We start from the raw sequence: 16,255 nt of genomic DNA, 5'->3' as shown, positions 1-16,255 counted from the left end.
CCAAACTTTGCTCGAAGTCCGGTCAAAATTTCACTTGGTTTTACCCCTTCGTTTGTAAGAAATTTGATAATGATGGGTGTACCTCCTGCTCACTCATCGTGCTACTGACTGATGTTAAAAGTTGACAAGGACTCCAGGGAAGGAACAGACACCAGATACACCCACTATCATCACCTCAAGGCCACAGGACTTCACCACACTTTCCCTGCAATTAAGAAATAAATTCCCGTTTATATTTGATTCACCCACGTACCCATGTAGCACCTCCTAATTGCGACAGTGAAGATGAATGATGTTTAAATAAAGCTGATGTACGGATACACAAAATAAACTTCTACGCAAAAGGCCAGAATTCGATCCTGGAACTTCACTATTACCTTTTTCTTATTCCGTGTTTCAGCTAATTTCAGAATTAAGATTTCTGTATGATGTTTCGTCGGGTGTTTTGAACAGACAAAGAAAATAAAACCGACAGCGGAGGGTAAAATCGTAGTCATGTGACCTATCGAGAAGATGTTCTTCCCTACTCTAGATTATATTCTGTATATCATCTTCTGAGATGGAAGAAAACGAATAGGACAAGTTAAAAGGTCAAAATGGATGTGCTTTCCCCTCATAAAAATCACCTGGAAATCAATATTAGACATTACTACTTCACTAATAGGAAAGAAGTACAATTTTTGCCCGTCCTTAAGTGTGATTGATTAATTGTTTTAGTTAATTTTACTTCGCTTTTCTGCCAATTTTGGCTAATCGCTAAGATGAGAATCAGTGGTGGTGGTAAGATGAAAGAGATTATGAGAATCAAAAACAGATACGAACAACCCTCAACGAAGTCTCATAGAGGATTATACTGGCCATAGGTTCAGACGCCAGATCCTTGTTAGTCTGCAACATGCAGTCCAAGGTGTAAGTTGTGAGATTGACATTTGGGTGTACACTCCCATCCGTCCTTTGGATCGAATCCACATCTCACTGATGACAGCTCAGCACGGTACCCAACAATCTTCAAACGTCAGTCTTGGACCTTCCAGGCTGTCTATTTGTTTCTGGAATAAGTTCTCGCTTTAGTCTGTGATGTACGCGATTTTATTATGAAGTATATACGTTGGTTGACTTGGTGATTTAAGTCCACTTTATGCACAGTAAAGCTAATGGGGACTGGACCTACAGTTTAAAGTGGGATCCGAATCACTCCACCGGGTATCGAACCCAGGACCAATTGATTTCAAGGCGAAGACGCTACCACTGTACCATCGGAGAAGAATGGAGTATTATATACGTGTAATGAATAATTTATTTATTTGATTTGATTTTACTGCTGAAAAACAGCATACCTAATACAGCAGTTTTTGATGGCATATGACATGTACACAATATTGCAATTAGAAAGAAAAAAATGTGTACTACAAGAAAAAATATAGTGAGAAGATCAATTTCGTTAAAATAAAGAAAAAAAACAATTTAAAAAGTGCAATATAATCACATATGTTAAACGACACATTAAAAGTAAAATTAAACATGTTATCAACATAATAAATGGTTACTAGGCTCCACTGGATTATGACCGTATTGGGATATAAGAAAATTAAAATACCTATTATGTCTAAAATAGGAAGTGACAGAAATTGCAGAGCAGTTGTCTCGGAATACATAATGACGTGTCTTTAGAGTAATTTTAGATAATAAATATGGTACATCAAGTTTTCCATTAATTAATTTCTAAATGTAATTATAATCGTTAATATTTCTTCTTTCCAAGAGACACGTTTCTCTAACAAATTATAATATTCAGTATATAGTAATGAATAAATATTAGTATTAACAAGAAGTATCGTTGTTGTTGTTTCAGAATTCTGCAGCTGTTGAACAAGAGAAAGCTTGAGAAGCTGAAGGAGAATTGGTGGAACCAGAATCCCTACAAGAAGAAATGTGAGAAGGAGGATGACCAGTCTGACGGAATTAGTATCCAGAACATCGGTAAGTAAATGTTTGCCTCTGTCTGTGATGGAGGGGGTAGTAATTTGAGGGAGGTGACGTAGTTTAGAAGTGCACAATTTGTATTCGTGTCCAGATATAATTAGAATAATTAAATGAAGACGACTTAGGAGGTGGCCAGGCCATGTGGCACGAATGGAAGAGGAAAGAAGAGTTTACAGGATACTTATTGGGAAACCTGATGGTAAGAGACCTGTAGGAAGGCCAAGACGAAGATGGAGGGATAACGTCAGGGAGCTAGGTTGAACAGTTTGGGGGGGGGGCAATTTTTTTTTTCTATCAAAGTATTATAAATTAACAAATTATTTATACACCATATAGGCCTATACTGTATACATACATTATATATGTAGGGCGGGCCCGAGTCTTCTATGGCATCTGATTGTTCACTTGGGAAATGATGACGATAAGAAATTATATGGGCACGTCTAATTACTTAAAATTAATCTTATTTGTGTGTGGAGAACTGAATATATGATGTCACTGTATAAAACAAAGTTCCCACACGCTCAAATGATTACGCTCCCGTCTTTGGTTCGGCAGGTTCAACAACCTGCCCGGGATCGATTCCCGATGGAGGCACATAGTTGTTCGGATCTCACTTTAAACTGTAGGCCCAGTCCCGATTAGCCTTTCTGTGCATAAAGTGGACTTAATACACCAGTTCAATTAATGAATCAATCGAAAGGTTCAAGGTTCTATCCCTGGTGGTCAGGCCGGTAGCCAGATTTTGATTTCGGAAGGGGCTTATCCCTTATCGGCAGCCGCCATCTAAAGACGAAAAGGTTGGGGGAAGGAGTAAATGCGCTGAAGATGAATTTCTTGGTATATTGCAATTTACCATATACAAGACGTTTAATCCTATTAATGAAGTAAATTGAATTACTACTATACATTATTGAAATCAGATATTTGTAAGATTTCGGGAAAGGACTGCAACTCCCGAGCCCCTTCCCTAGGAATGTGCCTGCTTGTATTAGTTCCAAAATTTCTGTGCTGTTCCAACATCGTGAGGACAATTTGGGAAGTACTTGAAAGCAATATGGAAGCAAATTCTGCTCTCGAAACTATGGGACTCGATGAGATGACCACGCGCAACTGAATGAAAGAACTCTTCGCAGGCCTTGTCCCTCAATATTAATTTTACTGACTAATTGTAAGTTTTTCTCCTCCTCCTCGATGACGCAGTGGTAGCGTCGCCTCATTGTAATCAAGGGATCCCGGGTTCGATACCCGGTGGAGGCACATAGTGGTTCGGATCCCCGATTAGCCTTACTGTGCATACAGTGGACTTAAAACACGAACTCGATAATTGGAAGGTTTTAGAAGAACTAAACATAGCTTTTTATGCATCATACAACTTTGCTTCTTTTCACCTTACTTTTACAGTTTTTCTTCCTAAGAATTCCACTGAGTATAACACGATACGAAACCAGAGGTCCAAGGTTCGGATATTTTACAAGTATGGTTGTATCATGTCTGTCCCATCGCCATTTCTTCGGCTCATCATTCATCCTCATCGTCGCATTTAATCCAAGAGGTAGAAAAGCGGCGTAATATAGAAATATATAAATGATTGATTTCGTTCATTTTACTGTACTTCGCTTTTCTGACATTTTTTGGCTAATCGTCAAGATGAAGATGAAAATGAGTGATGTGAAATTGATGAGAGGACCATCATAAGGAAAACACACGGCCTGTACGGGATTCGAACCCAATACCCCTGGCATCGTAATCCACCTTGTTAATCACTGCACAACAAATAGAAACAGAAAATGCTTGATAAGTTATTTGCTTCTCCATAACTCACGATTATATTATAAGTATTATTCTCTGTATGACTAGGGATTAATTATATTTGTATGTCTAGCCAACCTAAGCAGGAGCAGCTTCCGCATTTGCAGGTGGAGGCTAAATGAAGAAAAATCACAGAAAGTCAGAAATATATACAAATTTTGTAACATAATACATATAGAGTATGCAGACGGCCGCAAAAACAATTGCTACATACCTAGTTTCCTTCCTTAATTGAAACGTGGTTTATGCTTCATTATACATGAGATCAACCACCCTTGGAGTCGAACCCAGGATCTTGTGTGGTAGTCAGACTCTCTTTTAGAATGCCAATATGTTGGATATTTGGTCGATCAGTCGATCCTGATCCATTGTTTCCAGAGGAAGACAATCTGGCAGCTTCTCATTCGACATTTTACTCGCGATGTAGGAAAACAAGATCACAAACACTTCGTGATGCTATCTTCTCGCGTTTACAAAAGTTTACCACCGCTCAAACCACAAATCCTACTTCAAACTATCTGACAGATATCAACTGTCCACCAAATCAACAGATGAACCGACTGCTTCGATGTTTCTCCGAATTTTCAGAAAGTGGCCTTTCCCCTTCTTTGCAGGGCAGGTCATTAGTAGGAGGGTTGAGTTCATGTGAGAAGAACCGCAATGTCATCCATTCCCTCGCTGAAAAAGGGACAAGCAATATAATTCTGTTCTTGGAATTTGAAACGCATGGGGATATCTTTTCTGAACCATAAAATAATTAACCCAAAAAGTTCTAGCCACCCGTAGCTAAATCTTCCTGTTTGTGTCGTCCTTTCGGCGCCCATTGAGCCAGTGCAGGGCCAGAAGAAGAGAAAGTGCGGGTTTTGGCGGGATCCTGGATCTGGTGTGCAGCAGGGAGGAAAAGTGCCTTTTCAATAGGTCTCAGACTTCCATGACCGGGGCGGACGACAAAACCATTAACTGCATCCCCTCCCAATACATCTGTTTGTGTTCAACAAGCAAGAAACAGTGAAATAAGAAAGAAATGCCTTGTTTGGGTTCGTGCTACTGAAAATTGAAGAAGTGTTTCAAACTGCAAGCAAAATTTACTGAAGAATTATTTTGCAATATTTGTCATGAAAGTAAAATTTCCAGCAAAATACAGAACAGTTTCCCGGGGCCACGTGGACGTTTGCCGGTGCCAGTGCCCCCGCGTGCCCCCCTAACGACGTCCCTGGATAACGTTCAGATGGATCTAAAGGAAATCGGTAAGGATGGAAAGGATTAGACTGATCTTGCCCAGGATAGGAACAGATGGACTTGTGTTGCTGCAGCCACAAACCTTCGGTTTCAAGAAGGCTAGAGAGTTTGTTAGTGAGGGAGGGGAGGGGACGCAGAGGAAAGTGGAAAAGTGAAAGAGGAGGAGATTTGTATTATTTTTCTTCCCTTTTCTGTCTCTTTTGGCTGAACACGAATATGAGGATGAATGGTGACAAGATTAAATTGATTAGACAATCATACACATATGTGGTCGCGACTAGACACAAGTGGCAGAAAAGTAAAGTAAAATAACCCCATTTAATTAATCAATTAATTTAGTCATAAAATAAGAAAATAGAAATAACGCTTGTGGTCAACAATGAATCTTATACACTGGTTCTTGTAACAATTTACCAGTACGTTACAAATAATAATAATGTACACTTATCTAGTCCAAAAGTAGAGCGGATTCCTTGATCCCCCCCCCCCCCCGAAAGCAATATGTTTAATTTGAGCACTGATGATCTTTAAATTTCCTCTCGTTTCAGGTGGTGTGTTCATCGTGATCTTCGTTGGTATTGGATTGGCTTGCATCACACTGGCCTTTGAGTACTGGTGGTATAAGTACAAGAAGAATCCACGTGTCCTAGATACCACTGTTGTTCACGTGAGAGAGCAGATGGCCGGGAACAAGGACACGCTACAATTCAACCCTAGATACAATTACCAATCTGACTTCAGGTAAGCATATTGGTATAACTGTGATAATTCTGTAGAATTCAAAATTTTCATTTGCCTTCGTATCTGTCTATTTACATTACAGAAGCTCTCACAATACGACAAGCATTGCTTTATGTACGTACAAGAGTGGACATCAAGCGCCACTGACACTTCCTTGTTTACTGACTTCTCCTTCATCCTCGGTAATCAATATTCTTACAAATATTTCAATGAGTCTATAATGCTGTAAATGTGTAATAAAATTGTGTAATTATTTATTACAAATGGAATATTTGTGTGAAATATCATGTGCAGACAGGTATATAATATCAATTGATAAATCGTTAACTGGTGCATGGATATTGTCCACAACCAATAAACATTTTATATAAAAAATATGCATATTGGTAGAGATAGTTCACATTCGATACGCATGTGAATTTAATTTTCAAACTAGTCAAAGAAAATGCTTTAATATCTGAAAGGAAAATACACTCTTTTGAAATTGTTTCTTTACAATTCAATAACAAATATCATTAGGAACATAAAATCTTACCCAAATTCGGTATAACCAATGACAATAATAAATTAAACTGAAAGAGAAACATGCCATTTTTTGTACAACTTTTCTATTCGTACACTTAATAATATAAAAGAAAAAAAGTATATTCAGAGCAAATTGACTGCCAGTTCTAATACTTTGATGCCTATCCTCTGGCTTTAATTACAACTTGACACCTGTTCTTCATAGATTTAACCAGTTTCCGACATGTTTCAGAGTTTTTTTTATTCCACTCGGCTTGCACAACAGTTTCCAACTCTTGTTTGGACTTGAGGGCTGCTTTATGGACTCGCCTCTTCAAAATTGCCCATAAATGCTCAATGGGATTTGTCTGGAGTTTGAGCTGGTCTCTAAATTTGTTTACTATGTATTGAACTGTGGAGTGATTTATTGACTGTTTGTCCAATTTTTCTTAACGAATAATCTCTAAGGCCAAAATTTATAATAACATCCTTCAGATCGGAACTAAGTTCCTTCACCTTGCCCATTTCGAACACGCTGATAGATAGACGGTAGACTTACACCAATACGTACGCCAGCATTCCGCTTGACGGGGAGCGCGGCTGCATGTTCAAACTTGTTACGAAGTTTTAAACTGCACGAAATCGCCCGAATAGCGGTGGCGCTGTATGCGAGGAAGATTGAAACTCTTGCCTGTACGAATAACAATGTTGCATGAAACAGCGTGTTTTTCTCTTTTCACACAAATTATATGCTCTGTTTATATACTTTGAACATACATTTTTATTGACATTTGTTGGTGAAACCTTCATTAACATTAATTTCCAGGTATATATGAAAATGATTATATTTACTACTAGATATGACATTCTTTCCTCGGGAATTCTATGTGTACGATTAACAATGTTATATATTGTATATACTTTCACATACTTGTTGCTGTTTTATTATTGTTAAAAGAAAAATTCACTTGCTTAGTTAAAAAAGACGTCCTGTTTATAGTAATATCTATCAGATACTTTTGAGAATTATTTGAATTTAGAAATAGTGTAAAACGTTTTAAAACCTTAAATTTTAACTATGGAATGTTTTTGCGTAACACAGTATAAAGTAGAAACATACAAAACCCCTTTTTATATAAGCATTTACGTTCAATTACTTATAAAATATATTTCCCACATTAAAATAAAAGCGGAAAATACAACACTGTTATTTACTTCTTTTTCGTTAAATTGTTCATTTGCACACAATATATTAATGCAACAAAAATAAATCATTCAACATTAACACAAAGTCTATCGCAAGTATTGTGCGTACAATTGACTGTAAGTCTGCATGTATTTCTAAACTACTTAAACTAAACTTCATCACCCCCAAAAAATCTAACCTTGTTTTTCTACGTGTTTCTTTAAAGGCCTCAGGGACTAAACATGGCTGGTGTGACAAATCCATGGTAGTGATGTGAATATGAGGAAAATAAGCCTGCGCCCTACATGCTTCAGCATTCACATTTAGTAAAGGGTTGCAACAAAGGTTAAGAGCGGTGTTCTTGATTGTGATAAATTTTTGCCCTTCTAGTGCTTTAAATACATAAGGTTACATGATTAGTTTTATCCAGTAGGTACCTGATTTGTTTGTACATTTGTTACTGCACGAGAAATTGCACCTGTGAGTTTTTGTTACTTGCATTGTAATATTTCGATTTTTGTAAGAGTACATTCAGGATAAGTACTGTCCTTTCTAATGGAAGACAAGACATTGTTATTATTATTAACAGACACACTATAAAACACGTTGATAATTTGGTGACTTTTCTCGGACATCTATTGAAGTGATAAGAATAAGGGGGGGGGGAATCTGTCAATTCAATGCAAATCGTATTTCAACTTAAGTTAATTGAAGCACCGACTTTGAATGTACGTAATCATAAATCTCATGAAAAATCATTGACAAAAGCATCCATGCTTTAGAAAGACCATATATTCGTCGAATGACTATCCGATCCTTCACTAACACATGTATTTAAGTGAGGAACTAAAGAGAATATCTCAGTCACAGTGTGAGGGTTATTAGAAAATATTGGTTTGTTGCTCAGACATCTATGTGGTCACACATAATATTCAAACAATAGTCAATTTGGAGAGTGCTGTGATCAGCACTAAAGCACTGAGATTGCTTTTCTATTTTTCTATTGAAAGCAATGTAGCTCCTTTTTTGCTAACCCCATTCGACTCCTTTATAAACCTGATGTGACAACACTACATCTACACTCCGCCATCTCGAATATGGTATAGTGTGATTTGTTTGCAGACTATTTTCAACCCATTCGATCTCAGGAGACCAATGAAACGTCCATGAAACATCACCAGTATTGTATGTGTTTTGTGTCACCCTTTATGTTAAAATAAACAACGAAGAGTGATATTATACATTTTATTATAAAGTTAAATGACGTGCTTGGATGAATATTCCTTTTACAACAAATCTCAAGTAATATACTTTTAAACTGTACATTTCGTCTAAAACTTTTAGACCAAAAACCTTATTTCATTTGATAAAGGAAGTTTACAATTATTTTTCCCTGTCGAATGGGAAATCTGTAATTAGTTTAGGAATTCAACTTTGACGATTCGTTGTTGAGTTATTCTGTTCAAAGATGTAGATATTGTACTCGAAAATGGATTTGTTGCAGATCATCCACACAAATGTTTTTGATTGCTGGATATCTGGATTATTTTCATTTTGCACTCTTATCTGAAATTATATTCTGTTTCTTCTGTGATTTTGGAATAATTCTTGCTGTAAGTTCTGTAACTGTAACACTCATTAGCGATTTTGTACTACTTTCTCATTATATTTACTTTTAGTTTGCTGATTATAAAAAAGTAGTATAAAGATATCATCATGAGTTTCTTCGAGCTGAATCTGCTAAAAATTCAAGTTAATAATTTAATTAAAACAAAATAGGCATAGGCCATTAATTTATTTGAAATTTAGGTTTAAATGATATAACTTGGAATATTATGCAAGTTCATCTTGAATCACAATATTGATTTTTTCCTAAAATAATAACATATTTGAATTAAAATTTTACAATAGTAATATTTTCATAATTTCAAGTCATTAAAATAGCACGTCAGGATTAAATATTCTCTAATTTTAAAATGGTTGAAAATGATATAGATATAAATGTGATTAATTGTTAATATAGTAAAGCAATTTGTTTCATTTTTCACATTACAAAATCAAGTGTCAGTCAAACCAGAGGTTTTTTGTGATTGTTTTATTATTTATTGTTCTCTTAGTTTATCAATTACTATTTTTTTTAAATGTTTAAGAACAGATTAGCTGCATAAGTTATAAATGTCAATTGTTACATACTGTAAGACTTAAATATTTTTCTGTACTTCATGTTGCATGATGAAGAGTTTAATAAAGTGTTAAATTAAAGAAAGATTGTATTAGATGTAAAACTTATAGCATTAATTGTACTATACAAAGCGTGCCCCTTAGTTGTGGCACTAAATCATCGCTACTGATCCACAGTAATTCCACCAGCCGTCTGAATTCATGTTTTCGAAATGTTTGTTCGTACACAACAGTACAGATTATTTCATTCTGTCTAAGCGTGAGCGAGGTCCTTTTCTTGGAATGAAATTAAGAATCTACAAACGAGGACAGTCAAACCGTTTGAAAGAGACAGAGCGGCAATAAACAAGACGAATTGTCTGCTATTCTTTCTGTGTTGAAACCTCTTTGTAATCTATGAAGTTTTTTCTCTCACTGAACCCATACTGTATGCACCATGCAGGGGCGGCGCCAGAAATTTTCGACCGGGTGGGCAGAAGCTCCTTATTGATAGATTAGAGTGGGCAGTATAAATGTTTGACCATATATAGTATATGTGTATGTAAGACGTATGTATCCCCCTCTCTCTTACACTCCCGATTTTCCTCTTACTTATTTTCCCTTTCCTTTTCTTGTTTTTCTCTTTATCTTTTCTAATCTATTGTCGCATCTTATTCCATTTCCTTTCGCTTTGTCTCTGATGGACACAATTATTTCAAGGAAGTGTTTACCCATGCGCAGCCATACATTCTAATCAGTCACATTCTTTCATGCATGTTAATACAGTGAAATAAATGTGAATTAATTTTAAGCTTGTGTTGCAAATACAAGGCACATACTTGATTTTATGTATTCGGCGACAAAGATAGAAAGTGCGATGGTAGACAATCGTGAAGTTTCTCGTAATTTAAATGCATGTTGCTGAGCATAGTATTTTCATCGTATGAGTTTTTGACTGAAAGAGTTTTCTTACTCCTTGGGGGTCACTTTTCTTAGCTTACAAGGTTTGTACAACTGACAAATCTATCTGAATGTTTGTAGTAGCGGCGATCTCCTCCTTTGTTCATTGCTTATGAAGTATTCCTAGCCTAATGAAAGGCTATTTTGATAAAATATCACTCATAAGTAATAAACAAGTAAGATTGAAAAATTTGTTCAGAATTGAAGAGATTATTAGCTAAGTTGCTATTCGTTTTATCAACTGTCATGTTACTAATGCGGGAGAAGCAATACACGTATGGTTACATGAACATATTTTTTGAGGTGACAAAATTATTTAGGACACAAGGAATTCATCGAAGTTAATCACCGTATCAGTAATAATTCATCTATTTTTCATAGATGACTTGGGTTGTATGGTGTAACCATTTCGAACACACTAGAATGTCAACCTCTATCCTGTGCAGCATACCCTGGAAACTTCTTTTATTCCCTAGCACTTGGAACCACTGTCAAAGTAATAATTTATGAGGGTTTGTATTTTGAGTGTCAGCATGTGTTTGTTTTCGCCCCTTCGTTACTTTCATCTAATCACCATTGAACCTTATCGTCGTCATTATCAAAATTAGCAGAAAAATGACTTTAAATAAAACAAATCAACCACAGCTTACTCTTCCAAAAATGGAGTTTCATTAGCCCATAGCTCTTAGAAAGTTGAGGTGGTAGTTTCAATTGCACAGCGTTTCATTAGTGGCAGCTAATTTCGTGAACAATGACGTTGTTTTCCGAAAGTCTCAAATATTTGTCTCAGGCAAACACCCTCTTATAATGGACGCATCTTCTGTGGTGATAAAATGCCACGTTTGGTGCGAGTTCTTTCTATATACTTTTCCCCAATGGCATAACGCTCTCGCGTTATAATGAAGAAGTCCTGTGTTCGACTCCCCCCCCCCCCTCCTCTGGTGGAAGCACAATGCACACTGGTTCGGACTACACGGTAAACTGTAGGTTTAGTCCCGATTAGCCTATCTGAGCATAAAAGTGGGCTTTAAAACAAACTAACAAAATCGTCTTCTGGATACTTCGTGACATAACTTTTTTTCTTTACTTCAGCTGCGTGTACAGATTCTGTTGATATTTTCGGCTGATTAATGTGGCCGAATTTATGTGTGGGGCGAGGATTTCTAAATAGGATAAGCCACTCATTAGTAGATAATTGAATAATTCTGTAGCTTTTTCCATACATAACTGGTTTATTAAAATTTATTCACTTCAGTATTGTAGTGATTATTGTGATTCCTTCTTATTAGTAGAATGAATATGAAGTTGATATTTTCCATAGCATATTGATATTTGAAGATAACAGGTATATAAAAATTGTAATAAAATAAGAAAAGGGACACTTCTGGAATTTCAATGCAGAGCTAATTAAAACTATATTATACTCTCTAGCATACTTAAACCCAAAGGTTTACGGCTGCAGCAACACAAGCCTTCAATCTGTCCCTATTCGGGGCGAGATCAATCCAATCTTTCCCATCCTTGCCGATTTCTTTTAGGTCCATCTCAACGTTATCTCTCCATCCTTGTCTTGGCCTTCCCACTGGTCTCATACCATCAGGTTTCTCAACAAGAATCCTGTAAACTATTCTTTCCTCTGCCATTCGTGCCACATGGCCTGCCAATCTAAGTCTTCGTGATTAAATTATTCTAATAATAATAATTTAAAAAGTCGAAATAAACAATAGTGTTGCCGGAGGAAGTATCGCTAAGATGATGTTTTTATTTGTTTACTTGGAGATTATTTTAACCATACCCAGGCTGGGATTTATATACGTATGTGGAGGCCTGGAGCTGCAGTCCTCAAGTTCAACCTAAATTCTGATCTAATCTTGATCTTACCCTGCATAAGTTTGAGCCTCCTAAGCCTACTAGCTGCTTTTAATCATGGAAGTATTCGTTTGATCACAGTTTTTGTTTCAATAGCTCTAGTAGTTGCTTTCATTTTCTAATGACAAAATTGGCTTTTTATGGGTTGACAATATGTGAACATTTCTAGCATAGATAATATTCACAAGTAAAATATCGAAACATTCATATAGCTGTCTCCAAGTATATGTACTTATTGAATTTGATTGGGTGGGCAATCGGGTGGGCACAGGAATTTTTGGGTGGGCGCTTGCCCACCCGTGCCCACCCCTGTCGCCGTCCGTGGCACCATGCCCAAGCCCCCATTATATCTTGTATGCACGAAAACAAAACCTTACGAGAAGATCACTGATAAGAACAAGTTGGGACTGCTTTGAAAAAAACAAAACCTTACGAGAAGATCACTGATAAGAACAAGTTGGGCTGCTTTGACTGTGCAAGGGCTACATGTCCAATCAATATAACATTCGTTAGTGAATCTTGAACTTGAACAAACTGACAATTAGAGTACATAATAGGTCAATTGGTAAATTGGTATAGCACAGAATTTATCATTTTTCATTCACATTAACTTAACACATTCCGTAATACGTAGTATATATACATTTTTCAACCAGGAAGAGAAATGAAACGACACTATGATGAATACTATATTTTAATATGTACATCCAGTTTTACAATCATTCACAAATTTCTTAATATAAATCATAAATTAGTCGATTTGTTAACTATTTTTAAGCAACTAATATACATGCACAACAACGATTAGACTTGGAGAGTTTAAAAAAAAAAAAATAATGTAAAACCAGTTTTAACGAATCAAAATTTCACTTTGTATCTTTAAAATTATTTTTTCCACTTCTGTTGATAGTATGAAGGAAAGCGATATAGTTTAACTTAAAAACTGATATTAAGTACATAATTAAGGCAATAATTAACATTATACCATTTTAGTTAATACTGTATATATTTGATCTAGTTTGTATTTCCTTATGCTCTTTACCTTTCATTCCAGTTAACTTTAAAAATGGCAGAAATACTTCTAAGGTAACGAAGTGTTACTATAGTAAAAATATGAATCGTTCGTTGTCCTCGTTAATTTCCAGAGAGAACTATTAACAATCGTTTAATTGTAACCCATTGTACTGTATCATCTCCACACATTGTACATATATATTATCTGATATTACTAAAAATTACAGATGAAATTAATAGATATTATTATTTCGACATGTTTCTATTACTGGAATTTTGTTTTAGTACTCTGTTTTCATTTTTGAAGGAAACTAAATTTTATGACGTACGTAATTTTATTTTTATTTCATCAAAGACGTTTATTATTTCAGTTAAAAGAATTTCATAGTTTTTATTTAAAAATGAGAGATGGAAATATACATGTTACTCATAAGAAATATTTAATATAAGGTGGAATGAGATTGAATTTGAGATATACAACTTATACTATGAATATGAGTATAAATGGAATATCAAATTTCATACTATAGTTTTTTTCTGGTAAATTGAAACTATATGACACATCTACCAGAAATCTACTAGCAACATCACACTTCACTGTATGCAACGCATAATATTTCATGAAGTAATTTCAATTTAGAGAATTCCATTTGTTAGATTAGTACAAGAATAACATTTTTAGTTTGCATTCAGTATTAATGAAAGTCGAAAACGACTCTTTATGACCAAAACGCAACGAAAGTACCAGAATATGAAAGTCGTGTGTATAAAAACTTTTTTGTGGTATACATTGAGTTTTCAACCTATTAACCTTACTTTAATTTTGACTTGTTTGACTGGATGTTTCCTCAAATATCAAACCAAAATTCAAAATAGAAATAGTTTCCTTTGTACGTTCAACATATGCTTCGAAACAGATACAATCTATCCTATCTTTGTAGTGCATAAACATTCTTGATGTATAGAGAACAGAAGTTGAACTATTGTTGAAGTTGTGTTGTTCACGAACTATGTACACGCACTAATCTATACAATTAAAGCTACTTTGTAAAGTGAAGCCATGGTCCACTGTGCAAGTTAACGAATTCTGGATGTTAAGTAAAAAGTAACGGATGTGAGTGGAACATGAAGTTCTTTTAAAATTATCATCCTCTTCTTTGTATCGAAGCGTATCACATTTGCAGTCTTGTAAGCATCTCAGGTGTTTCTTCGCACACAGTGGACGAGCTGGAAGATAAAATATATTGATTTGTAGTAGAAGATGGAGAGTATTAAAAGTATAAGAAGAAATAAATAACAGAGTTGTAGAAGCAAACCAAATATACAACGTAATAGTAGAAAGAAAGGAGATACAGGAGAACATCAAATTAAGGATTTACAAAACTTTACACCAATATTGATTTATGGGATAGAAAGCTAAGACTCCATCACTCACATAAAGATAAAAACAGATTAACAGCAACAGAGATGAACTACTTCAGAAGAGTGATAGGATAAATTAGACGAAATAGAGTCAGAAATAATAAAATTAGGAAACAGCTTCAAATAAAAACAACTGAAGTGGTAATAGAAAGACATTAGATTGGTATGCTCATGTTACTAGGATGGAAGAACAGGAAAAATCAAAGCAAATACTGGAAGCAAGACCAGAAGGCAGAAGACGAAGAGGAAGACCTGGAATAGAATAGTAACAAGATCTGTCAGAGATGGTTAAATAATAGTGGGAAGATCATATTGGAAGTTAAGATAATGGCCGAAGATAGGAAAATGTTTAGAAGATGACTGAAGGACCCCGACGCCTAACAGCACAAAAGGGAAAAAGAGGTAAAGTAAAGCTTTTCTGCCTCTCCGCGACGATGAGGGTGAGGAGTGAATTGATGGAATGCGTTAAGTAACAAACACAATGAAATGTACATGCCTCACACAGGATTTGAGTCTATAGTTTCGGACAAACTTAAGAAGTGTCAGGCCTTATCTTATTCTACTCAAAGTTTGACATTTTTGAAAATTAAGGCGTGGGTGTCCTTAAAAGAACTGACAACAACGAAGGGACATTAAGATTGTCTGGAACTATACACCCTGTAATCACCCTTGCGAAAACAGATTGTCAGTCTTCATTAGAACCACACAACAAACCCTTGTCACAATAAAATTAGTACTAATGAATAAATAATTGAGCAAGATGATAACTTTATATGCAGCATTGCTTTTAACACTTAAAAGAAAAACTAACTGCACTATAATAGAAACACTAGTCCTATAAACTTCACAGTTAGTTACAATAGTAGTTATGTCTTAGTAGAACAGACATGACGTGACGTACGTAAAGATTAACAATTGTAGAAGGAGTTAACGTAATAATTAGGGTAATACGTACCTATATTAAAAATTCGGCTGGCAGTCGTAACTTTCAGTTTCATCCATCTTGGCTATCAAGCTTAGCTGTCTTCTCACTGCAAAGAGTAAACGAGTGATCATTAACGTTTCAACAAAGTCAACAACAAGCTACTAAGCGAACAACGTATGAACGGAATAACTTCGTTTAGATGTATTTTATATTAGAAACATATGGGATCGGAATAGAAGTGTGTGTAATAGATTATATTACTTGATACACTATTGGCCTTGAGCACAGGCTCGAGTTTAAGAACAGGATACCAATAAACTATTTTCTTCGTTGCATCTACTAAACTAAAGGTAGGTATTTTTTGGTTAGAAAACTGATGCAGAGAGTATCGACTGTACATGCTGTTTGTAAAAATATTGCAACAGACTGCCCCCTCCGCG

At 35.5% G+C, this 16,255-nt stretch overlaps 1 protein-coding gene across 1 annotated transcript in view; it reads left to right on the top strand.

The window, feature by feature from the left end:
• The window catches only part of LOC145998506 (ionotropic receptor 25a-like), a 211,554-nt gene extending 201,160 nt beyond the window's left edge, over positions 1 to 10,394 (top strand). The window contains exons 16-18 of the mRNA XM_083134932.1: positions 1,853 to 1,980; positions 5,583 to 5,775; positions 7,692 to 10,394. Coding sequence (XP_082991058.1) covers positions 1,853 to 1,980; positions 5,583 to 5,775; positions 7,692 to 7,734 — 364 coding nt within the window. The 3' untranslated portion in view covers positions 7,735 to 10,394. The remainder of the gene's footprint in view (positions 1 to 1,852; positions 1,981 to 5,582; positions 5,776 to 7,691) is intronic.
• The last annotated feature ends 5,861 nt before the right edge of the window (positions 10,395 to 16,255 follow it).

Source organism: Lepisma saccharinum, chromosome 1 (genome assembly GCF_977018435.1).
Source record: "Lepisma saccharinum chromosome 1, izLepSacc3.1, whole genome shotgun sequence".
NCBI lineage: Eukaryota > Metazoa > Arthropoda > Insecta > Zygentoma > Lepismatidae > Lepisma > Lepisma saccharinum.
This window is presented reverse-complemented; position numbering and strand designations above follow the sequence as displayed.